A 24560-nucleotide genomic window follows, 5' to 3' on the forward strand; every position below is an offset into this window, starting at 1 on the left:
TGCTGGGGTTACCTGTGGTGCCAAGGCATGAAACAGGCACCCGACCTGCTCAGCCTTGTCAGGTATTAAGTGTTCCTGGGCACCCCTGAAGCAGAACTCATGAACCACTAGACCTATAGGTAAGGCAAAAATGCCATGTGAGGTCATCTCTTCAGTTCAGCTCACCCCATTTAAATCAGAGCTGTGTCTTTGCCAATAAATCTTCACCGTGTCCACTGACAAGGTAATCTTCAAGCACTTTAAACCTCTGATTAAAGCCACAACACAATTCCTCTTTGCATCCTGTAATGCCTAAACCCAGGACTGAGTTCCCATATTAGTTTGAACCCTAAAAGCTGCTGATGTCTTTGGGGTCAGCACAAGATGGCAAGTCCTCTCTTGGATCCGCATGCAAGGAAAAAGCACGCTTGCTTACACATCTCAGAGCTGTCCAGGCTGCCTCAGCTGTGAATTTTCCCCACTTGTGCTGCCAAACACGCGCACAAGGCAAGACCCGGCTCTCCTCCCCAGCACTCACCAGCCACTCCATAAATGTCAGCTCCAGCACGCAGACAACAGGCTCTGGAAGGGGAAATCAACAGCTACAAAGGAGCTGTAACATGCCTATCAGCAGCCATGAAAAAGTCAGTGGGAAATAATGCTTCCTAAACATTAAAAAGGGCTTGCTAAAACATTTGCCAACTGGTTGTCCTGCATCTTGCTTCTCTGAGTGCTTTGCCTCAGATCCACTGGATACAGCAAGCAGGGTGTTTATAAAACATTAAGCTGCAAGCAAAGAGGATAAGTGCCATATACTAACTGCTGCTGCTAGGTGCAGAGATACAAACACAGTATTTAAAATGTCCCTGCTTTGTGCCTGAATTTCTTTGTAGAAATGCAGACACCATACCCTACGAATGCAGTTTGGGGCGCTGTTCCATGACCAGCAGAGATAATCTTTTACCTTGCTGCTGCCAAAAGGAGAGGTCCTAGCATCCCAGCCTCCTTCCTGCCTTCCTGCCTCCATGCATCCCCATTCCCATCTGTGATATCCCACGCCTCCTTCGCTCTGGCTTGAGTGCTCTTCTCACTCCTTAGGGAGCCAGTGCAGTTGCTAACCTGAGCAGAAACTTGGTGGGGTTGGAGTTATTTCTCTGGGCTGCTTTCCCACAGCTTCAGCCCTGTGAATCAGTTCACTGAGGGCACACTTGATATCAGAAGGGCACAGGAAAACAGCAGGACTGCTGGCCGGGATGGGAGGAGCAGGAGCACCCCGTTACAGCAGCAGTGAGCTATTGGAAAAGCCACCCTCAATGCTCTGCAACCTTAGACATAAACATCTGTGCCACTTAACTCAGCAGTTCAGGGACCTGGGCTCTGACCTGGGTCATGCGTGCAGTGTGACCCTACTCCAGCTGGGCAGTTCAACTCCAGTTTCCTTTGGAAGGAGGCCATGCCTTTTCCCCAGGCCGCCTCGCAGACTGCAGAGCTCAGCTGCTGTGGTGCTGGGGTTGTTTTTATGAAGTTTCCAATATGTTTGCTCTCACTGGAAAAGTGGTTTCTTTTCCATCTTTTTCTCATGTTCAAAAAGAAGATTATTTTTAGCTCATATTTCTCCTTTTGAACTTAACATTTGGGCACTAAGTCAACACAGGAGAATCCTGCTTCAAAAGATAGATGTCTGAGAAATGACAGGCAAGAAAGGGTGAACTGAGTGACAGTGGTTCTGCAACCCCTGCATAAAGTGCAATGCACCACATTGCACAATGCACAAGGACATACGAACTGAAAGTAGGACTTCTGGCAAATCTGTACAGCTCAACTCCTTGTCATCTTCCATCTAACTTTGGAGACGTATTAAAAAGTTCCTCTGAAGACCTCTGCACACCCAAGGTGCCTGTAGTTCTTTAGGGCAGTTTCTGCCATTTCTTCTTTAGTTGTGAAAATGCCCTTGGCTGATAGGCTACGCAGATCAGCATATATGATCTGAGGTGCCCTACTGAGACCTTTACATTGTGGTGTGGGGGTTGACTGGGGCGAGTATGGGAGAACAAGAGGATGCAGCCATAAATCTGTGATTACACAGGCCAGGTAGCAGCACAGGTGATGGTTCTGTAACCATGCTGGGATCTCAGGTTCAAGAGAAGAGATAAATGAGTCATTTGTATAACCAGCTATGTCACTAAAATGATCAGGGACAAGATGGGCTAAAGGAAGGGATTCATCCCTGACATGCTGAGGTCCTGCATGGGTGCCACACTGAGAAATCTGAGGGGCAGTTTCAGGAGGTCTCTTATCACATGCTACAAGGAAGTACAGATTGTTGTCCCTCACAAAGAGCCAGGTCCCTTTAACACCTCTGCAAAATGAGGTGATTTTTATCCAGGTAACCAATTCTAGATTTAGTTACTTGTAAGTTTAAAATACTGGTCCAGTTTAGGAATGAAGAAAAAAAATACTGTCCAATAATATGATTGCGAAATCAGGGGTTTTCGGGCAAGGTGAATTGTCATGTGTTAGCTTGTTTCTAAAACCAAATTTGTTTTCTGTGTTTCTGTGGGAAATCAGAGGATGTTATAAACTGAGTCATGCAGTTATTGACTTTAGCAAGCACACAACTGATATAAATAGAGAAACACTGGCGAGCCTTGGATATAAGAAGAAGAGTTTGAGAGGTCTTCTAGTAAGGGCTGATAGGACAGGGAGGCAAAGATGAAGACAAAGACCCTTTCTTTCCTTGGGTTACTATATGTTGCATGTTCTTGTGCTTTCCCAGTGGTTCCAGAAAAGGAAGAAGAAGATATGCAATTTGCTAAGGTAAGGACTACAGATAGAACTTAAGAAATAATTTATGGAGAAAATGAATGCAGTGATGTATTAGTGTTGTAGCACATCTTATAAACAACTCTCTGCATTTGAAGAGAAACTTTTATGTTCTAAACTGTTGTTTTTTCTTTCCCTTCAGAAATATTTGGAAAATTTTTATGATTTTAAAGAAGAGAAAAATTCTCTCTTTAAAGCAAAGAACCTCAATCGCATGGCTGACAAAATCCGAGAAATGCAGTCATTCTTTGGGCTAGAGGTGACTGGGGAGCTGAATCATAAGACGCTGGACATGATGAAGCAGCCTAGATGTGGAATACCAGATGTCCGTTCATACAGCACCTTCCCACAGAGCCCTAGGTGGAAGAAAGAAGATGTGACATATGGGTAACACACATTAAAGCATGTTTCTCTGTAAACCACTGGGAGGCTTTGTGAGTGCTAGGCAGAAGTAAGGCCAACAGGTTCTTTACTACTTATTCCTGTATTTCTCTTTATAAAAGCCCCATTCAGGATGAAAGAGCCATGAATGTGGGGGTTATTTATATCCTTTGCTTTAGGCTTCTAAACAGTGAAGAAAATACCAAAACAGGAGTTTACATTAGTTGGTTAACAGCCTACTAAATAATATACTCAGTGGATAGAATAGTGAAGACCATATATGTTAGGATTTCTGAAAGACATGAAAGAAAACTGTGAAAACTTCCTCTGTTATGTAAGCAAATAATTTGAAAATAAACAACTTGAGACACATAAGTAATAATAACCACTAATTAAAATATTTGACCCTGATACTATGTGCCCCAGACACATGTGATCTGGTTGCTTTTAATTCCTTTCTACTTATTTCACAGGATTTTGAACTACACTCCAGACATGCTACAAGCTGATGTAGAGGAAGCAATTGCAAAAGCCTTCCAGCTCTGGAGCAGTGTCACCCCTTTGAGATTCACCAGGCTCTACAGTGGTCAAGCAGATATAATGATCTCCTTTGCAGCTGGATGTAAGGGGACTCCCTTGCCTGGAAATGATAAGTATTTGTCACTTTTTCTTAGAGAGATGATGAAAAGCATCACTTTTTTCCCCCTTTTTTTTAGTTCACGGTGACTTCTATTCCTTTGATGGTCCAGGTGGAACTCTGGCTCATGCCTACCCCCCCAGCAGTGGGATAGGAGGAGATGCCCACTTTGACGAAGATGAAAACTGGACCAAATTTACTACCTATAATGGTAGGTAACCTTAATATTGCATTGCCTGTTTTTTATTAGACAGTGTTGTCTTGAAGACACCGTAAAGTCACAAATCCCATGGCAGTAGTTTCAGTATTTACTGAGATGTAAAATGTCGGTGTAATTCAGTAAAATGATTCTGCATATTTTTACCTGGGCTGCAGTCATGACAGTCCCCTGAAGTCAATGCACAGCCTGTAACTACAGCACCAGTGAAGGAAATAAGATTAGCATGAAACAGAAATATTGGGTAATCATGACATTGTAAGGCAGGGAATTTTCACCCTTAGGTAATGATGTTAAAAGATGTAATATTGAGCTCTCACTTTTTTTTTTTTTCTGATTTAAAGTGAATCAAATATTTAACTTCTGCAAAGGAAAAAAACCCTTGAGTTTGTTGGTAAATATAATTAAATATAACAATGGTGTGTTCTGGTTTCCAGCAATGTCCAGGGATGATGTTACATGTTACTGGTCTTTGTGAAGTAGTTACCAGGTGAATTCTATGTCATTTATGATTCCCCAGATCTGACCAGATGACTAAAATATTCTCACCCTGTTGTCAGCCATTTTTAACATTAAAGAAACTTTGATTATTGTTAGCAGGAAAATTTCTGCAACATGAGCAAAAACTGTCCCCAGATTGGTTTCCCTATAAGAAATAGATGTTTATAATTCAAAACTAATTTCTTCTCCAGGAAGGCAGAGAACTTGGGACATAGTTAGGTTTTGCTGTTTTATTAAGACCGTGAACGATATATCATGCATGAGAGGATGGCACCTGTATCCCACTGTCATGCAAGAAAATTTATTTAGTGTTTGTTCTTTGTGCTGGATTTTTTTTAGGATACAACCTATTTCTCGTTGCTGCTCATGAGTTAGGCCACTCACTAGGTCTTGGTCATTCCAATGTCTTCGGTGCTTTGATGTATCCTATATATATGGCCAGGGATACAAAGGACTACAGGCTTCCTCAGGATGATATTGATGGCATTCAGGCCCTTTATGGTAAGCAAGAAACATCCTTTTTGGTGGATGATGGATAAGCATTTGTAATTAATTTTACCCAACAGCTAAAATGTACTAAACTTTTTACTGTAAGAAGGATACTGAGGTTTAATATCCTGATATTATTTTGGGGCAAAGCTCTTGGTTTCTTTGTGGCTAAGAGTCTACATCTGCAAAATGGAATGTGGGCTGTATCCATGCCAGTAAGTCAAAAGGTCCAAAAGCCTTTCTCCAATGATACCACAGGAATAGCCCATGTCTGTAGTATTAAACTCTCTTATCTTCCACAAAATGGTGGTCACATGCACAACTGCCTTTTGGAAATGGTGTTTGCTCTACATTAACTCCTGAGCACATACAGTTTGAGAGACCAATGGCTTGTCAAGGCAAAACAATGCCAGAGGCCATTTTAACAGTCAGCAGCACAAGTAGCCAAGTTAAATTGTCCAGGAACTTTCCCTGGCATTAATTTACTAGTTGAGTTTTAACCTTAAGAAACCTATGCATTTGGCTCCATATGGTACATCCTGAAGTTCTGCAACATGGAACACTCTAATTCGCCTTCCAATTCTACACTTGCCTGTTTCCCAAAGGACCCCCCAGGGAATCTTCTGCACTTCCAACAAAAGCTTTTCACCCACAAGAACCAACTGAAATGACACCTGCAGAAGCACCAACTGAAATGTCACCTCGGGAAGAACCAACAGGAGCGACACCCTCCAAAACCCCCACAAGACCAGAGGACTGTGACCCTCATTTGACTTTTGATGCGATCACCACTCTCCGTGGGGAAATACTGTTCTTCAAAGGCAGGTAAGTGCTTTCATTTCTAGCAACACCTTTTTATGAGACTCACAAAAGCGAAGTATAAAGTTCAGTTCAAGGAATTCATCTTCCCTTGGTTACAAAGGAAGATATTTCTTTCTGAAAGTATTAAGGCAACTTTGCAAAATTTTACTAGCCCAGCTGGACTGGGTGAGTAACGTGGTTTACTGACAGGTGAGTAAAATGTTTTAAGCCATCATATATCATCACCCATGTCTGTTAAAATTGTGCAAGGCTGAATAATCCCAGTGTCACTCCCCAGCCTGCAGCTGCTTTGCATGCAGCACCGTCCTCATCACACCATCCCGTGTGTGGGTCAGGGAGCTGTGGAAAATGTCACTGGTGACTTTTGGTGGCACTCTGACCTAGGAGTCTGCACTGGACCACTGCCCAGTACTGTCTGTAGGGACCCCCTGCTGTTACAGGTGTCCACTTTTTGGGCATGGTCTGACACTGGGCACTGTATAGGATTGTTCGCTGGGCACATCTACCCTGGTGAGGGAGAACAGTGTGTCAGACCCAGGGTTTCATCCACTTTTTGGGTTAGTAATTGTGTTTTGATTGAACAAGCTTCCTTTGATTCCCTTCTAAAACACATAATGAAGAATTGTAGCCTAAAAACTTAATAATTTTCAGGGAAGGGGAGGAAGGAGCAGTTCCTCCTTAAATTGGGTTTTAACATGTTTCTCAAGAATGTTTAATGGACATTTGTAACCAAACTGAAATTAAGAATGCAGCTGTGCCTACCTGCATGGGGCATGGTGAAGAGAAAGCTTCAACTGTCAGCACTACCACAAACATCACATTTTGTCTTGGGCAAGCCATCAGGATGCCAGTGGAGAGGTCTACAGGGCTACCAGCTCTAGGTGGCCCTGCTTGAGCTGAGGGCTTGGACAAGATGACCTCCAGAGGCCCCTTCCAACCTCAACCATTCTGTGGCCTCAGAGCAACCTGTAGTAAAGGGCAAACGTCTATAAGAGAGCAGGGCAAAGTGAAGCACTGCATCCCAAAAGGGGTGATATCTCTGCCTCATAGGGAGGACTGGCTGCAGCACCCAGACAGTAGGATTTAAATCTGGGCTACCCATCTCCTAGTAAAAAACAGACAATGAAACAGTGCTATTTTCATTTCTATCAGCTATGTCTGGCGCAAAAGTCCATATTTCTCAGACATTGAGCATGACACCATCTCCTCATTCTGGCCATCACTGGCATCTGGCTTTGATGCTGCTTATGAGGTTGACAAGAAGGATCGAGTGATATTTTTTAAAGGTATTTCTCTTATATTTCCATTAATCCTTTTTATGAATGAATAAAGTTATAGTAGTACTGCTAATGTTATGTAATAATAATGGAAGTAATATTATACTAATACTAATAGAAGATATTCTTAATATTTAAATCCATTTTCATTTTGAAAATGCTGTTACTGTGATTAACTAATGCTGCTTCACAACAGCCCTGTACAATATATTACTCTTTTTTTGTCAGTGAGAGAGATCATACCTGAGATAAAACTGATTGTCTACATTGTTATTTAAATACATTTTTAAAGGTGCCAAACACATCTAGAAAATATGTTGAGCTTTAACTATTGAGTAACTCTTAATAACTATAAAAACTGGAAAATCCAACAGCTTTGAAATATTCAGATTTCTGAGTGCCTTAGAGGGTCATGTTCTCAGCTGGGCATCTGTGCTATTTGGTGGCATTTGCTACAGAGAAAGCTCTGGGGCTTTGATGAAAGGGAGCTCAGCCTCCACAGGAATCCCTACTAACTTTTTCTGGTTTTTCTGCAGATGACCAGTACTGGGCTGTCAGTGGCTACAGTATAGAGCCAGGCTTCCCCAAGCCTATTCAGAACCTGGGCTTCCCCACCAGTGTCAGGAAAATCGATGCAGCTGTTCATGATCAAAATACCAAGAAAACCTATTTCTTTGTAGGCAACAAGTACTGGAGGTAAGGCTTATTCCTCTTTTGTACAGCAGATAATCAAAAAATGTCAAGCTTTTAAAACGCCAAGTTATATTAGTATTTGTTGTCAGCCTTCTCAGCCAGCATAAAGCTGAAACTCAGAGGTAATTACGTCTTTTCATAGAACAAAGTCGGTAACACCCGAGATAAAGACAACATCCATTTACTCTTACCAGTTTGTGATTAACAGACAAATGAGCTTTGTTTATTTGTTAGGAAGCAGTATTACGTGAACTTAGTATAAAAAGATAATGTGAGTAGACTTTGTCATCATGTCATGTATTCATTCAGTAGCTATTAAGGGACAGAAGTGCTCTCTGAAATTTATAAATGACAAATGTATCAAGAAAGTTATGGAAGGAGACAGAAATAATTACTTTTTAAGAAACAGTTCAGCTAAGCAGTAATGTCAGCCCTAATAATTAATCTGTAATATTATCTTGAAAAAGTATTATTACACCAGAAGTTTACATTTCACCCATGGGGTCACTTCATTGGTTGAATGCTATAAAATTAAAATATTTAGTTTAAATAATTATTTAATTTTATTACTTAGTATAAGCCCTACCCAACTTTATTATTAGTCTCAGGGAATGGAAGTGAACTATTTAGTCTGATGTTCTGAAAACAGCCTTGCATAGGCCACTAAAGATGTAAATATTCACACAGCCAGGATTTATACAGTTCTATGATATCACAGATGTTTGCAGTTACTGGATTTTCAGCTGAGAGTAGGCTTATTTAGTAAAAAATTCCACCTGGTTTCAACACTGAATATCACTTGCTTGTTTCTTGTTTTCATGCAATTTCTTTATTTAGTTACAATGAAAATACCCAATCAATGGAAAGGGGATATCCAAGAAAAATAGCAGCTGACTTCCAAGGAATTGACCACACAGTTGATGCTGCCCTTCAGAAGAATGGTAAATAAATTAAAATGTAATTAAAAACAAAACAAAATACCACCAACCAAAGCCAAACAAGTATATGTTTCAAATACACGCACATATATATATCTATCTGGAATGTTTGTTCTGATATGTTTTTAAAATCACCCAAGAAAATAGCAAGTGTATATTAACAGGCATAAAAAAAGGAAATATTAATTTGGCAATATTTTGTGCTTCCAATTCTAGGACATTTCTACTTCTTCCATGGATCAAACCAGTATGAGGTTGACATCAAGAACAAGAAACTCATCCGTATAATGAAGAGCAACAGCTGGTTTAATTGCTAGAAATATTAAGTGATGGTGCAGGGCTGTATTTGTACCAGAAATGTTTTTTCATGTTCCTTCTATAAACAATATCATTCAGCTGTTACTGTGCATCTGAGTCTGAAATGATGGCCTTTGATAATTTTAATTTAAAACCCTAAAAATGTAAAACTTAATGTATAGTTTTAATTTATTTTGTTTTCCAACTATTTATTAATCAAGTTGTTTTTGAGTAATAAAGTATTTTGCTCGAGTATGGCAGCATTCTTTTGTTCCGGTTCAGTCCGCTGGAGACAAGGCATCTGATATAACTACACAGAAGCCTAAACAGTGCCGGGACTCCACCACCATTTTTAGCCTGGCTTAGTGTCTGTAAGGGGGAAGTTAAAGAGAAGCAGAAGTAGCTGGGCAGTTTCAACAGACCTGGCAGACAGAGGAGGGAAATGAAGACACTCAGGAACAATGTGGTGGAGGCGGAAGAGGTAGGAGGACGTCCTACGTGACGGTGTGGGAAAGGCTGTGGAGGGACTGGTGGCTCTGGCCTCACCTGCCATGGCTCCACAGCATGGGGAGAGAGGGATCAGGGCAGGGATGGGCATGGCTGCCTTCTGGTAGATGGGGAACATGGCAATGGGCTGAGAGGACCCATGTGCCAGTGCTGCTGTGGGCGGTTTTGGTGGGCGCAGTCATTGGTACAGCAGGACATGAGCAACCAGAGAGAAGGGTAGGTGTCCAGTTTGGGGGTGGAGGCAGCACACAGGCAGGGTGGGAAGTGATGAAGCTATGGTCACAAGGTCCCATGGAGTCAGGGCATTATCCCTGCTGAGCTGTGACTGTGTGCCATGGGAATGGAGTCAGGGCTGACGGTTCAATGCTGGACAAGAAACCACTGATGAGAACCACTTCCTACAGCAAACAAGCCAAAGTGATAAGAAAAAACCTCAAGATTTAGATGTAACTACCAGAAGTGAATCCTCCAGAGGAAGGGTGGTGAGACACAAACAAAAGCACATGCTCTTCCTCCATCCACCTTGTTTAGGTCCCCTTCACAGTGACTTAAACAACCCTTGGGCTGTAAGAAAGCTTGGCTGAAGTCCGTCCTCTCCTTGAAGGGATTTGATTCCATGTATCACAAACTGCTCTGATGATGTGATTGTACAAAGAAGTTGACTCCTCCTCACTATTCCTCTTTCTCTAACAGAATTGGCAAAGGCAGCAAGATGGGATGGGAATGGTTGATGAGGACAGTCTTCTAGTTACCACAGCTCAAATCCTGTTAGGCAGAGGTGCTATTTGCTCCTGGTCTTCTACACAGGGCAGATCCCTCAGACATCTGGCCAAAACACCTACTAATGTCTGTCACACCATCCATCAGGGCCAGAGGAAGCTGTGTGTCTCCCAGTGTACCCACAGACCCACTGTCCCACTGGGCTAGCAGACAAGACCGAGGATGGGCAGCTGAGATGCTGCCATGTCTGATCTTGGAAAACTTCTACTCTGCCACATTCTGCTCCTCATGCGCGCTTTGTGCCATGCTAGATATGCACTGAGCACTGCTAAAGCAAGGTCTAAAACCAACCTGGGTGAGAAATTAAGCTGTGAATCTCAGCAGGGCTTAACCGTCTAATAGAGACTGAATGGCTCAGCAGTGCCAGAAGGGCAATGATGCACCACTGTAAAGTCGTGGACTGACAAGTGGGTGAGCTCACCTGGAGGCAGTCCAGGCAGGGCAGAGACACAGGAAAACTGGTGTTGCCCCAACGCCTCCCAGTATCTTTCTCAATAGCTTGTGCTGTGTACACAGCCTGTCCAGAAGAAACTTGAGTCCAAGGACTTCATATGCCTCCAGGTCTAGGCAGGGCACTTGTGAGTACTGCTTGTACATAAATAATGTAGTTAATTCCCTTTGATTTTAAAAGTGCCTGCACACTTTGATATCCTAACTAGATACATTCTTGTATGTGAAGACTACCTTCAGAAATCAGGCCTTTAGGCTCTGGTTGTTGGCTGAGACTTGAAAGTGGTTAAGGAGGAACCAAAAAGAACATTTCAGCAATGGTGAAACAGAACATTGCCAATGTTTACAATGACTCACCTTGGCCATTATATTAACTTATTTCTCTTATATAAGGCTGGTAATGTTTTTTAGTTATGACCTCAAGGAAGCAGCTAAATTAAAACAGCCCCCCCACCTCCAGGTATTACTTAGCTTAAACTACTAGTATCTGAAAAACAAATGATACTTACCTGGCTGTGAAGGAGAATCTAGAACGTGTCCTGTGTTTTTTTCTAACCTGGACCATAAATGGAAGACAGCATGGCATGGATTTCACCTGGACAAAGGGACTGGTGAGATGTGTTAACTGTGGATTTTCCATCTGTATTTCTGCTTTGTTACTGTCTTAAACTTCAGCAATGAAAGAACCTTAATTTTGGTTTGGGAAAAGCAATGAAATTCCTGGCAAATGGTATAATAATACGTAATTCGGATGGGTTTGGAAACAGGAGTGCTGGAGCTGCCTGTCTACACTTCGTGGGCAAGAGAAGATTTCTTGTAACCATGATTTTGTTATAACTCATAAAGGATTGCTGGAATTAAAGGCCTCTTAGATACCAGCAGGGGAAATTTGTCCATAAACATAATTTCAAGTACTCATCCTCTATGAATATGAACTTTCCTTGGAATCTGAGACCAGTCATGCAATAATAGAGACACAGAAAAAAACCCAGTTACATCTGAAATTCTTGACTGCACAGCTGTTGTCCCAGACCCAATCTCTTACACATGAAAACTCAAGTAAAAATATCTTAATGACTTCACAGTTTAATAGCGCCCTTACAAAGTATTAGCTGTGTGAGCTTGTAACAGTACATACTAACACAAAAATGTCGGGAGCACAAGAAACAAATAGAGTCTGGGGAGCGTCTGCTCTCCTGGCACTTCAGTCTCATATACCAAACACTTCCAAATGCTATGACAAAGCAATGGGCTCCAGACCTGGACATCCAACAGTTGAGTCACAAACACTCCCTCTGTAGCTGGAAGACTGATTTAGTCTCACTAGCAGCAGCTGTCGTATGTTGCTTTTTGGGAACTGGAATGAGTGTGTTACGCAGAAGTCTTTGGAAATATTGTGACAAGGATCTTCTGCATTTCCTCTTCCTCGCCTGATTTTCAAGAGGCTTGCTGTGGTTGCGGAGGAAATTTGGAAATATATGTCTAATGCCTGGGATTTAAGACATTCCTAGCAGGTTTTGCATACAAAGCAGGACTCCACTCACAGGGACAGACAACACTGCCACAAGCAAGAAGAAAATGAAGAAATAAGCTGCCAGGAGGCCCTGAATACTCAGCACTGGAGAGCAAGGGTGACCGGTGTGCAAGCTGACTAGGACAAATGGGGCCCTGTCAGTGAATCAGCATTATTGTGCTGGAGATGGATGCCTGTTATATAAAAGCCAGAAGTAGGTCATACACTTGTCTTCATCAGCAACGTGATATTTTTTGAGGCTAGGTTTGTGCAGCCAGGTCTGAGGGTTTGCAGCACAGCCAGGAGGGAGGTGCTGAGTTAAGCACCACTCATCGGCAGCACAGGCTGAAGCTGCAGTTTTGCAGCTCAGAAGTTTCCCGTGCATGGACCTGCTCTCCCAGGTTTTGGCCAGGGCTCCTACAGTGCTACCAGATTCCAGCCTGGCCAGGACACTGAGGGTGTGTAAGGCAGTGGAGTGGGGCAGTTTCAAGCTCCATGTAATTAAGCCCTTGCCCTTTGCAGAACAGACCAACTTAATTACGTCCTGTTGAGGGTCTATGAGATGTTATTTCACTTTTCTCTGTACAGTTTGCATTAGTTTTTAAATATATAAACTGTGCATTAGCAATAACCTTGCCAAAAAAGGAGAAAATTTTAACTCTTCTTGTTAGTGTTACCTGTCTTTCTCTGGTACAGCTAGCAGGGGCTGGGACTGTGGGAATGCATCCAAGACAGAAGATTGACTCTGGAAGAGGGAAAGGTAAGGGCAATCCTAAGAGATTATCCAGGCACTTTTAAAGATTGCAAGAAGGAGAATGTAACAATTTTCACACTTGCTTCTTTAAGCCAAAGCAAGAGATTGTCATTATGCATTGTGCTACTTCTGGATGAAGTCACCTCAAAGGACGATATCAGAGAAGATCTCTGTGGTTATGGAATTTTCTTCATAAAGTATATTCTAGGTGATTGAAAAATGCTTGAGGAGGTAATTGATCTCTTGAGGGCAATGGTGAATAGTATCAAGAAAAATGAGAAAGAGGTTGACAGTAACAAAAGGATGTGTTTGAGAAGGCTGATAATCAGAAAACTATAAATTTCATCAATAGCTTCCTAGATGGTTTTGACAGCTTCTAATGGCCCTTTCACTAGATAAAAAGACGAGTGAAGAAAATTTATCAAGTCACACAGGCTGGAAAATTACTTCTTTCCTCTAGAACCCACCGTACATGCAGAGGCACTGTGTGGGAAGAGAAAAAAGTTGGAAAGGTATAGTGGGGCTGTAAGTACCAGAAGCTATTTCTGCAGAGAGGTATTGTGGGTGTATAAGCTGCACAGGAGAACTCTGCACCCAATTTTTAGATTCATCTCACCCACTCAGTTAGGGGCACCTAACATAAGTATGTGAGTAAAGTCATTATCAAAAGCTCCCTCAGAGGATCATTTCCCCTTGGCTTGGCTGCCCCAGTTCTGGGTCATTCCCTGAGCCTGTCCATCACTTTCCTGGATCAGGGAGGGGACCACTGCCCTAACATGAGTGCCTCAGTTAGATGTCTGCTCTCAGGGTAGGAATTCAGTCCTCAGTAACCAGACAACCCCTGCAGAGTCCCACCAGCCTTGCCAGGGTCTGGCCCCATTTCAGCTGCTGAGACCTAGCAGTCCTCCATTTCCCACTGTGAATGGCCACAAGGCATGCTGTGGTCTGGGGATCCTTCTGGTACCAACAGAGTACTCTTCAGCAGGAAAAGATTTCAGCAAATATCTCACATGTACAATATATTTATAATGTCCCCTGTCACAGCTTTATTATCCTGCCAGGTCTGTGGAAGGGGTTTTATTTCTCTGCACATGCAACATCCCACGTGCCCTGCAATGCTGCAGGTGTACCCTAAATCCTGTGTCAGCTCCACGCAGAAGTCTCAGATACAGAGGACTATCTTCAATGGCAGTAGAGATCTCTCTTCAGGATTCCCAGGGCCTTCACTGTCACCTCTGCTTTGTCCTCATTTGTGGCAGTACGTGGAGGGTGTGATTGGGCGTGGAGGAAAAGTGGACCCAACACTAGAGTAGACCTGATATTGAGTCTCAGCAGTTCTTACCACCAACAGCAGACATAGAGAGCAGAGGACCCTCTCCTCTGACTGGGAAAGCCATCAGAGTTTGGTCCAGGAAAACTCAGTGCTTTTTAAAACATTATAGTAAGTATAACAGAAGGAGACTCTAAAATACGAAGTAATTGGGCAATTCTCTGAGAACAATGGAAACTGCTGAATAAAAGTGCCATGCAAACACCTTGGCTCAATCTTTATAATGAGTTTAACCATGCTGAGAAAAGTGTTTTCATTTCCTTGTGGGAATCCCATGTTTTCCTGCAGACAAAAGGAAGTTTCATCCAGGTGAGAACTGTATCAAAGAAAAACTGCATAAACAAAGCACTGCTTCATCAAACAGGGAGTTACAGCACTGGCCTTTTAATTTTGAAGGACTCTACCAAAGGGGAAGATGGTGGCACTATAATAGCCTCCAAAAGTACATGTTCCTGTACAAACAACTACAAAAAGAACCCTAGAAAACAAATTTTCTACTCGTAGTCTACAGTTCTGTAATCTTCTGTGAATGTTTTTCCCTTTAGATACTTCAATAACACATCTGAAAACAATACAAACTTTGAATGGAAAACATTAAAGAGATATGCCTAAATTTTTTGGAGAGTGAGACTACATTTTAATAACTAAAAAGTTAATGACCTTATTAAAAAGAACTACAGCTCTATTATCTCCTCATTAATCATATTTCCATGTTGCAAAACCTGCACAAGGGTGGAACCGGATGAAGGAGAGCACCAGGTTTTTTTATGGTAAAACCATTGTTTTGCATGTGTACTGTTGCTAACTAGAAATTGTGAGAATCAATGAGTCAGAGATTGGAAAGCTTTATGAAGCAAATAAGTACTATATAAAGGTGAAGCAGGTGTGTGGCAGACTACAAAGAAGACTTTTTTAAAGGCTAGTGAATATGATAATGGAGAACGTCCCATTTATCCTGTTATTATGTGCAGCACTTTCTTACACTTTTCCTGCAGATACAAGGCAGAAGAAGGAAGAAGGCATGCAGCTTATCCAGGTAAGGAAGGTAGACCTCTGGGGAGGTGATCTTTAGCAACTATAGAGCATCCATTGCCATGTCTGGAACTAATATATAGTAGCTGAGGAGCTAGTTCTGCAAATTCCAGTAGAATGAATAACATGATTGAGTATTTCTCAAAATAGAGGGGGCTGCATTCTGTACCATGATGACAAAGGCTTCTTTAACCCTGACTCCTTCTTGTTTTATTTTTTTGTAGAGAACAATTAAAACTGATGATGCATTCACTTACGTGTTGATTCTACAAATAATCAAACTCCTGAGTCAGTCCACATTTGATTTGTAGTTCAGGTGGAAACGGTGGAAACATGGTTATTTATGTGACTTCTGGTATTACGAGACATAACTCTTCATAAAATAAGGATATTATTTTGTCTGAATTATTACTGTCAAAAAAAAAAAGTGGGAAAATGGAATACTACTGCTGAAATTTTGTATTCAGTCATATATGTCAAACAGCTTCTGCCCTGCCTGTTCTAAAGGACTCTGGGTAACCCTAGAGCACAGGGTAAGTGGAGGGTACATTACCAGCAAATAATGAATTTATTAGACAAATGCTAATTTTGAATGTATTCTGAGTAAACTGCAAGACATTTATAATGGTATTATAATACAAAAACTATCATTAAGAGAAAAATATTCATATAGGCTTTAAGAAACTCTATTACTCATGCTCCCATTGAACAGAAAGAAAAGTAGCAAAGGTACATGTCTGAAGTGGTGTTAGTACAAGTTTTTATATAAGCTTCAAAAGCAAACACCATAGACTGTCCTAAAATGCTTTTTTTTTTTCATTAGAACTACCTGGAAAATTACTACGGCTTTAAGAAAGATGGGGAATCTTTCATTTGGAAAAATAATAGTCCAATGACCCAAAAAATAAAAGAAATGCAGGAATTCTTTGGACTGGAGGTGACAGGGAAACTGGATTCTGGCACTTTGGACCTGATACAAAAACGTCGTTGTGGATTCCCTGATGTAGCTGGGTTCTCCACCTTTGCAGGACAGCCAAAATGGGAAAAACAAGTTCTGACATACAGGTAATTATAGTTGAATTCTTAGTGTAAAGACAGTGCATTACACAGCATATGTTGTAAGAACATATCTGTTTTCTATCTTATATTTTAAAGGATATTAAACTACACACCAGACCTGCGTCCAGCAGATGTCAATGCAGCGATCAAGAAAGCGTTAAGTGTTTGGAGCAGTGTGACCCCACTGAAATTCATCAAGAAGGATAGAGGTGATGCAGACATAATGATCTCCTTTGCAGCCAGAGGTAAAGCTCTACGCAGTTATTATGAGTTATTGCCAAGTTACTGCCTATATGGAGCAGTTGACCTGAAAAGCTAATGATTTCTTCCAACAGATAGCACGTGCAAAGTTCAGTGTCAAGTTGAACAAGCAGACAGAAAAACAGAATTCCTGCTCAAGGTGCTATAGCTACAATTCTTGACAATCTTTAGGGGAGGGTATAGAGGCAGTTGAAGAGAAGGAAGGAGAAAATAAATGTAACGAGCTGCCTGTTGTTCACTGGATCTATACGTAGTATATGATACCCCGTGTGTGCATGAACCACAAGAGGCTTAGGGCTTGTGAGATATACCCAGGCTCAGATCATTACAGAGTGGGTAGCTCTAGTTACGCTCCTGGGATTAGACATGTGCTTTGTGTGAGCTAAATAAATTCTAGACAGACTAAAGGCTTATATTTTTGGCATTGCCCTCAGGGTAGGCTTACCAGCAGCCTTTCCTCTTTTATTAACAATCATACTCTAGTATGACTCTTCTAGTCAGCTCCTTTGTTCCCACCCAAACATATCCACTCATCTGCATTATGCAGAGTGTGCAGGCACCACACATAACCTCTGTGTCCTTAAAACCTTTTCTGGAGACTACATTCAAGGGCTTACAGTCTTCCCAGGATCCTGCTTCTGCCATCAACACTTAAATTACCAGTCAGGACCAGGTAACAACCTGATGACTGCTGACACAGAGTTTATGAAAATTTTACCTTATGAGCAAGAAAGGAAATATATTTCAACCTAAACCACATCCTCCTCTTCCCTTGCGGCAGCAGTATGTAAATGTCCACCCATTACTTAAGAAAACCAAGATTTCACTCCTGATGCATCAGTTCAAATTTTCCTAAGTTTTACCTGTGAAAAATAGAGCTTTTGGCAAATCTGTGTGGAAGGGGAACTTGAAAGTTTACAAAATCAGCAGAACAGAGAGCACCGTGCATTGCTGAGATCTGTTACCTCCATAATCCCCAGCCAGCTGTGTGTGGGATTTGCTCCTCAGGTCACAATGACTTCATCCCCTTTGATGGCCCAGGAGGGTCCATTGCTCATGCCTATGCACCTGGCAAGGACTTTGGTGGAGATGCTCACTTCGATGAGGACGAAACCTGGACCAAAAGTACAGAGGGTAGGAAATTAAGTTCTCCAAGCCCTTCCTTAAGCAGGCTGTACATGAAATCAAGGGTGCAGCATCTGTCTCGTCTCTTCCTTAAGAAGTGCTTAAAAATGTGGCTGATTTGAAGGAGCATTGGGCAGCTGGTTTCCATAGTTATAAAAAGGCTCTGAGCCCTCTGGTTTAAAAAGTTAGGGCCCCAGCTGAACTTCTGCCATGAACTGGGTGGAGATTTATTTGGGAAGAAGCTGACGGACCTGGCAGCCCCCTTCTCCCCACTCCTCCTACCTGCTTGTCTCTCCCTGCACAGTTATATCACCTGCACTGGTCCAGGGTCCTTCTCCCACACTGACTTCTGCAGCAGCTACAGCCTATTTCCTTGTACTCTGCTGTAATGATTTCATTATTTTTCTTTCTGACCAGAATTTCATCTCCAAATGATTTTCCCTTAACAGCTTCACTTGCTTAGGCAAGCAGTTCTGAAACCTTCTGACCTACCTTATGTCTTTCATGTTTTCAGGACAAATGAAAAGACATAGCTCTCCTATTATGTGTTTTGTTTGTTGTTTTCAGGTACGAACCTGTTTTATGTTGCCGCCCATGAGTTTGGCCATTCACTGGGACTTTTCCATTCCAAAGACCCCAATGCTCTGATGTATCCAGTTTATAGGAAATTTGACCCTTCAGTATTCCCTCTTCATCAGGATGATATTAATGGCATTCAGTACCTCTATGGTAATTCACAATTATTAATCAACTAATGCTTATAATTTCAAAGACTTTGGAATACTATTCAGTGACATTTTTGTGTACTGCATATACCTGAATGAGTTCTCATTTTAATTTCTTCCATAAACTGCTTCTTTTAGGACCATCTTCTAATACCCACAATGACCAAACAGAATCTACTGAGATAAAAGACCCTACTGAGTCAAAAGATCCTGCACTGCCAAACACCTGTGGCCCTGATTTAACTTTTGATGCTGTCACCACTTTCCGTGGAGAAATAATGTTCTTTAAAGACAAGTAAGTCAATTTTATGAAAGTAAAATAGTTGGATATAATTTTCAAATTATGCTCCACAGCATGGAAAAATAACTTTACCTGGAGTATCAGCCATTCTAGGCAGGAAGGTGAGACAGGGAATCAGGATAAGAGGTGGGAGGCAAAAACAAAGAGGGTGGTGGAGAAAAGTAGAGAGATAAGTATAAGGAAGAAGATCACCTTTGAAACAGGGCATGCTATGAATAGGATGGGGAAAGATGGCTCCCCTGAAAACATGGACTGTTTTCACTTTAGGCCGTAAGCAATTCCCAAGTGTTTGGCCTCTGGGAGAGTTCAGCTTTGGCAAAAGCCATCACCAGCCCTGGGACACTTGGCACCTTCATTGCTCTCCTTGCTTTGAGAGAGCTGAGGGTTTACCAGTCCTGACACAATACCTGCTTGGAGATCCCCTGCAGTGCTGATTTAATATAATAATAATAATAAGAGGAAAGGATAATTGATTCAGTGCTAAACTCAGGCAAATTGTCCCTCTTCAGGGCATGACAGCCCAAAGTCTTGAAGAGAAGAGGTAAAAGAGCTGATTCCCTTCCTTTTCATGTGGTAGGGCTGTGTTTTACCTGCTTCAGACCCTTCCCAAAAACAATGTTAAAGCCAGTTTTGACCTCAGAATTTGGAGTCCACAAAGCCAGTAAAGTGTTATTTTGCAGAAGATCCTCACGCACACTGACTGTTTCTCTAAGTTGGTGTTGGTAACCCCAAGGTGGGGGTTCATTCCCAAAATCTTACCCCATACCAGCTATGTGAGCCAGGTCTCTCTAGGCTCCCTTTCTACATAAGGGAAAATAATAACCATTTTGACAAAACAGTTCATCTGACCTATTTCAGATGTCTACATCAAGATGAGAGAAACCCCATGGAAATACCTTTCTTTCTGTTGACATTACAGAGAGCTTACAGTGACTAACTCAGGGTACATGGCCAGGTTTAGTCAGATAAATCCTGCCCTGGTTGCAGTGATGTGGTGTCATGCATTAGTGTGTGTGAAAGCCTGATTTTATTTAAAACCTGTTCTATATTTATGTAAGGCATTTTTGGCGCAAGCATCCTGCAGTCAGAACAGCTGATTTTAATTTAATATCTTCGTTCTGGCCACGGCTGCCACCTGGTGTTGATGCTGCATATGAAATTCCTGAAAAAGACGAAACTGTCATTTTTAAAGGTAAAATATTGTCTTTTTATTTTCCTATATTGCCTTTCCAAGTAGCCTTGAGAGTTTGTGTTTGGCTTAAAAACCCCTTAAGCTCTTTCTGTAGGATTCCACAAGCTTTAATTTAGTCCAATAAATTGGTGTATTTCAATCACAGAGTTAAAAAAAATATTATCCAAGATAAGGAACATGTATCTTACTTTTTAATGTCATTATACAAAAGTTTCCCTGCCAAAATAAATGTCATCATTTTCCTGTTTTTCTGGAAGATTATCTATTGAATTTAAAAATAATAACACATGCTTCTTCCTAGCTTGTGGAAAACTAACATAAGTATGAAGGAAAACTAAAATCTAAGTTTGCATAAAATGTGGTACAAAGAACTATTCTTGCAGCTTTTTTGGACTCTAGAACCAGTATGTAGAATATTTTCAAGCAACCATTATTTTCTCTCTGCATTTTTCCATTAAAAGATTAGCTTTCATGAAAAGGTTTGTGTCATTCCCAGAAGTAGATTCTGATAACATATGTTCATCAACTTTTCTTGATAGGGAATGAATTCTGGGTTGTGAGAGGAGATACTATACTTCCTGGATACCCCCAAAAAGTATACACCCTGGGATTTTCAAAGGATATTACCAAAATTGATGCTGCTTTTTATAATGGAATTGAGGGGAAAACATATTACTTCATAGCAGACAAATTTTGGAGGTAATATTTCCTGTGATACTTTCCTAAATAGGAGCAAACATAATCACATGATCAATATCCTGTCATGACTTAGGATGCATTAGTCACACACTTTTGGTAATCTCTTTCAGTGTCACAACTGGCTATGGAAAAATATTTGAAAGGGAGGAGAAACAGTGCTTTTAGCTTTCCTTTTAATTGATTTAACTATTTGACTATTTATTTATTTATTTTAATCTAACTGCTTTGGTAAAAAAAAAAAGCTATCCTACAGCTCCACAAGTCAGCTCAGGAAATCAGTCAGAACCTCACTATTTATATCAAAAAAGTTTCTGCATGATAAGATGGAGTATCCCGCCCTTTTTCCACTTACCAACAGATAGCTTCATAAAGTTGCTCATAAATGCCATGTACTGTAAAGAATTATCTGCAGTGCATGGTTATTATTTCCTCTTTTCAGTTCAATCCCTACTCCTCAGGTTTGTGTTACAGGACATACATTTGCAACAACTGAAGGAGCTGCTCCTATACAGTGTATAACCTGAACTTTTGCAGATGAATGACACAACTCTCTTTCCTGTCACCACAATGCCCAAGTCATTGCACCTACAGAGATCATCTTGGAATAACTATTCAGCCATGTATTTGTAGTTTAAGCAGAAGATCAGACTTCCACATATAGTTCAAACTCTCATAGCTTGAAGGACTTCAGCTGAGCAGTTTGTCTGATCATTAAATGTCTTACTGAGCAAAGGTATCAGAAAGAACATGATTTCAGAAGCCTGCTTATTCCAGCACTGATAGATAAACTGCACTTCACGAAAAATGTAACACCCTGCTATAAGTAACTTAAGTAAAATGACTTAAAATAACTAATAACTTAAGAAAAAAAATCAGATTTTTCCTGATAAACATCTCCTACAGATAGACAACATGAAAGCAATTTTTTTATAATCTTACAAATCTAACTTATATTTGAGATAAGATTATCCACCTCCCCTTTAGGTACAGTCTCTCAGAAAAAATATTTAGCAGATTTATGATGATGGTTTGAATACTAGGTATTCTTAGATGTATCTTGAGGTGATGTAAACAGAAGCAATTCTTCCAGTGCAGCTAATAATAGAGTAATAATTATTTATGGCACATCACATCTGTGTCAATGCTACCTAAATGATACTGAAAGTCTTCAATGAACTCAGTTACCTGTTGGTAGGTAGAAGGCAATAAGGTGAGCTGAATTAATCATGAGTTGTTTGCAGTTTTTATTGACACCATGTTGTTTATAATTTTTCTCAGTTATGATAAAAGAAGTCAGTCTATAGACAGGAAGCCCATACTGATAAGAGATGCATTTCCAGGAATTAATGGGAAGATTGATGCTGTTTTTCAACATGAAAGTGAGTAACTGTTCTTAATAAAATCTGTATTAAATTGTCGTGGTTTAACCCAGGCTGGCAATTAAGCACCACACAGCTGCTCACTCACTCCTTCTCCCATCTCCCAGGGAGATGGGGGAGGGAACTGAAAAAAAAAAGAAAAGTAAAACTCATGGGTTGAGATAAAGACAGTTTAATAGGAGAGAAAAGGAAGGGAAAATAGTAATAATAATAACAACAATAATAATGATAATAGAATATACAAAACAGGTGATGTACAATACAATTTCTTATCACCCACTGACTGATGCCCAGCCCATCCCCGAGACGGGGTGTCCCCTGGCCAACTCCTCCCAGTTTATATGCTGAGCATGACATCCTATGGTATGGAATGTCACTTTGGCCAGTTGGGGTCAGTTGTTCTGGCTGTGTCTCCTCCCAACTTCTTCTGCACTCCTAGCCTCCGCTGGCGCGGCAGTATGAGAAACTGAAAAGTCCTTGACTTAGTATAAATACTGCTCAGCAACAACTAAAACATCAGTGTTACCAACATTAGTCTCATCCTAAATCCAAAACACAGCACTATACCAGATACTAGGAAGAAAATTGACTTTATTTCAGCTGAAACCAGGACAGAAATACTCAAGGTCATAGGGCTGAGAATGCTTGGACAGAGAGAGGCACTTCTAAATGATGTTCATAGCCCTGAGGATGACCAACAAGATCTTGAAATAGTCACATAACACTCCCATGCTTCACTTTATCCCCTTGAAAAATAGTGATGGTATACCTTTGGTGACTGTTTCACAGCTGGAAAGGCCAGCTCTAAGGGACAGATTGATATATCTGTATATCTGTATTCATGTTGATGTGCATCTCACACCACGAAGAGCTCCGCTCAAGACAGTGACATCTCAACAACATAAGGTCTACCTGCTGTGAGCAAGGCTATCACAGCCTGGCCCACATAAAATGGCAATGCTCTGAGAATAATACATGGCAGTAGCTTCTCCTGCATGAGGGATAATGTTACTTAGACAGGGAGATGTTGGAACAGACTCAAGGGTACATCCACACTGCCAAATGGCACAGCTTCACAGCTGTCTCCTGGCTCCTCATCTCCTGATCATCAAAACCTGTGCATGTTAATTCCTTCCCAGCAAATCTATCAGCTTCCTCCAAAACGAGTCTTATACCTGGGATCCATAACTGCAGTTGACACTCCCGGCGGCCAGTGTGGACATGGCTGCCCCAGGCTGGATCTCTCCTTCCCTGCACAGTATCTGGCAGCACACCAGCAAGCTTGTACCCACTCGCACCTGGCCCTGCTCTGTGCCACGCTCCAGGCTGTGCAATACCTCCCGCAGGAGGCTAGAGATACGCCCTTCTGGAGGGTTTCAACACAGCTGTTGCATAACAGCAGATATTTTAAACTGCAGAAACACACAGCATAAATGTTTTGTAGGGTTACCTCATGGGATTCATTAAGTATATTACACAACGTGTGCATGGCTGGTTTGCTATGGAAGGTGTCCCTATGCTGCTCTGCACCATTTTGCAGAGGTTACACCTGGGAGTAGATGCTGTTGGCAGTGTAAGTGTATCGAAAGTTTATTTGAGCTCTTTCCAGACATTGTTAAAGCATACTAATCTTTACACCTGCAATATCATGATTCATCTGTTTTTTTTTCCCCTAGACTTCTTTTATTTCTTTCATGGAAGGAAGCAATTTGAGTTTGACCCTGATAAGAAGAGAGTTACACGCCTCCTAAAGACAAACTTCTGGTTTCCATGTTAAGAAAATGAAATCTGTAATGGTGTTGGAAAGAATGTAGTGTTATTGCACTAGAAACACTTTTTCTTTTACAAATATATGGAATGTATGGGTACTTCAGTGTTAGCAAACCTCAGTCCCTGCACAATCTGTGTTTCTGTATATAACATAACAATATTTAACATACTGATGTGTATATGTATGTAATTAACATCAGGATGGCTAGCTTACCAAAGGACAATGCAGTTTTCACTTTTGATACAAAATTGTGTCTTGTTTTATTTTTTCTACCATCTTCTTTCCACTCTTCATGCTGTACATCACCCTACACAAAGCCCTATCAGCCAGGAGTCCACAGGAAAAGCATTTGTGTTCCTAGAGCTAGGATTGCTTTCAACCAGTTTTAGATATTGCAAAGTTAAGCAAACAGGCAAATCAAAGCTACTGCTCATAATTGTGGAGAGACAGACAGGAGCTCCAGAGAGCGATCCCTCCCAGCCTGAGGTGGGTGCCTAGGAATGGAAGTGCTCTTTTTCATTACTGACTGGAAAGGCAGCCTATTTGAACAGTTTATGTTAGACACCTGGTTATAGAAGGCTAAGCTTAAGTGTGATGAATCCTACCCTAAGATATTTATTGATATATA

General features: G+C 41.2%; 2 protein-coding genes and 1 long non-coding RNA gene across 3 annotated transcripts; 2 read left to right on the forward strand and 1 right to left on the reverse strand.

The window, feature by feature from the left end:
- The first annotated feature begins 2615 nt into the window (after positions 1-2615).
- Positions 2616-9309, forward strand: LOC104314245 (stromelysin-1). The gene is made up of 10 exons (XM_009913625.2): positions 2616-2796; positions 2945-3189; positions 3657-3805; positions 3900-4031; positions 4878-5039; positions 5633-5852; positions 7002-7135; positions 7663-7822; positions 8657-8760; positions 8974-9309. The coding sequence occupies exons 1-10, from the start codon at positions 2692-2694 to the stop codon at positions 9072-9074; spliced, it is 1512 nt and encodes a 503-aa protein (XP_009911927.1). The 5' UTR covers positions 2616-2691; the 3' UTR covers positions 9075-9309.
- On the reverse strand, positions 4185-13077 carry LOC138690162 (uncharacterized). Its single transcript, XR_011328982.1, has 3 exons — positions 12982-13077; positions 11301-11386; positions 4185-4226 (listed from the first exon to the last, which is right to left on the reverse strand). It is a non-coding gene; the product is annotated as an uncharacterized lncRNA (long non-coding RNA).
- A 2197-nt stretch (positions 13078-15274) lies between these two features.
- On the forward strand, positions 15275-24154 carry LOC104314246 (stromelysin-1-like). Its single transcript, XM_009913626.2, has 10 exons — positions 15275-15424; positions 16244-16485; positions 16576-16724; positions 17749-17874; positions 18433-18594; positions 18729-18885; positions 19950-20083; positions 20623-20782; positions 22061-22161; positions 23838-24154. The coding sequence occupies exons 1-10, from the start codon at positions 15317-15319 to the stop codon at positions 23936-23938; spliced, it is 1440 nt and encodes a 479-aa protein (XP_009911928.2). The 5' UTR covers positions 15275-15316; the 3' UTR covers positions 23939-24154.
- Positions 24155-24560: the final 406 nt, after the last annotated feature.

Source organism: Haliaeetus albicilla, chromosome 20 (genome assembly GCF_947461875.1).
Source record: "Haliaeetus albicilla chromosome 20, bHalAlb1.1, whole genome shotgun sequence".
Lineage (NCBI taxonomy): Eukaryota > Metazoa > Chordata > Aves > Accipitriformes > Accipitridae > Haliaeetus > Haliaeetus albicilla.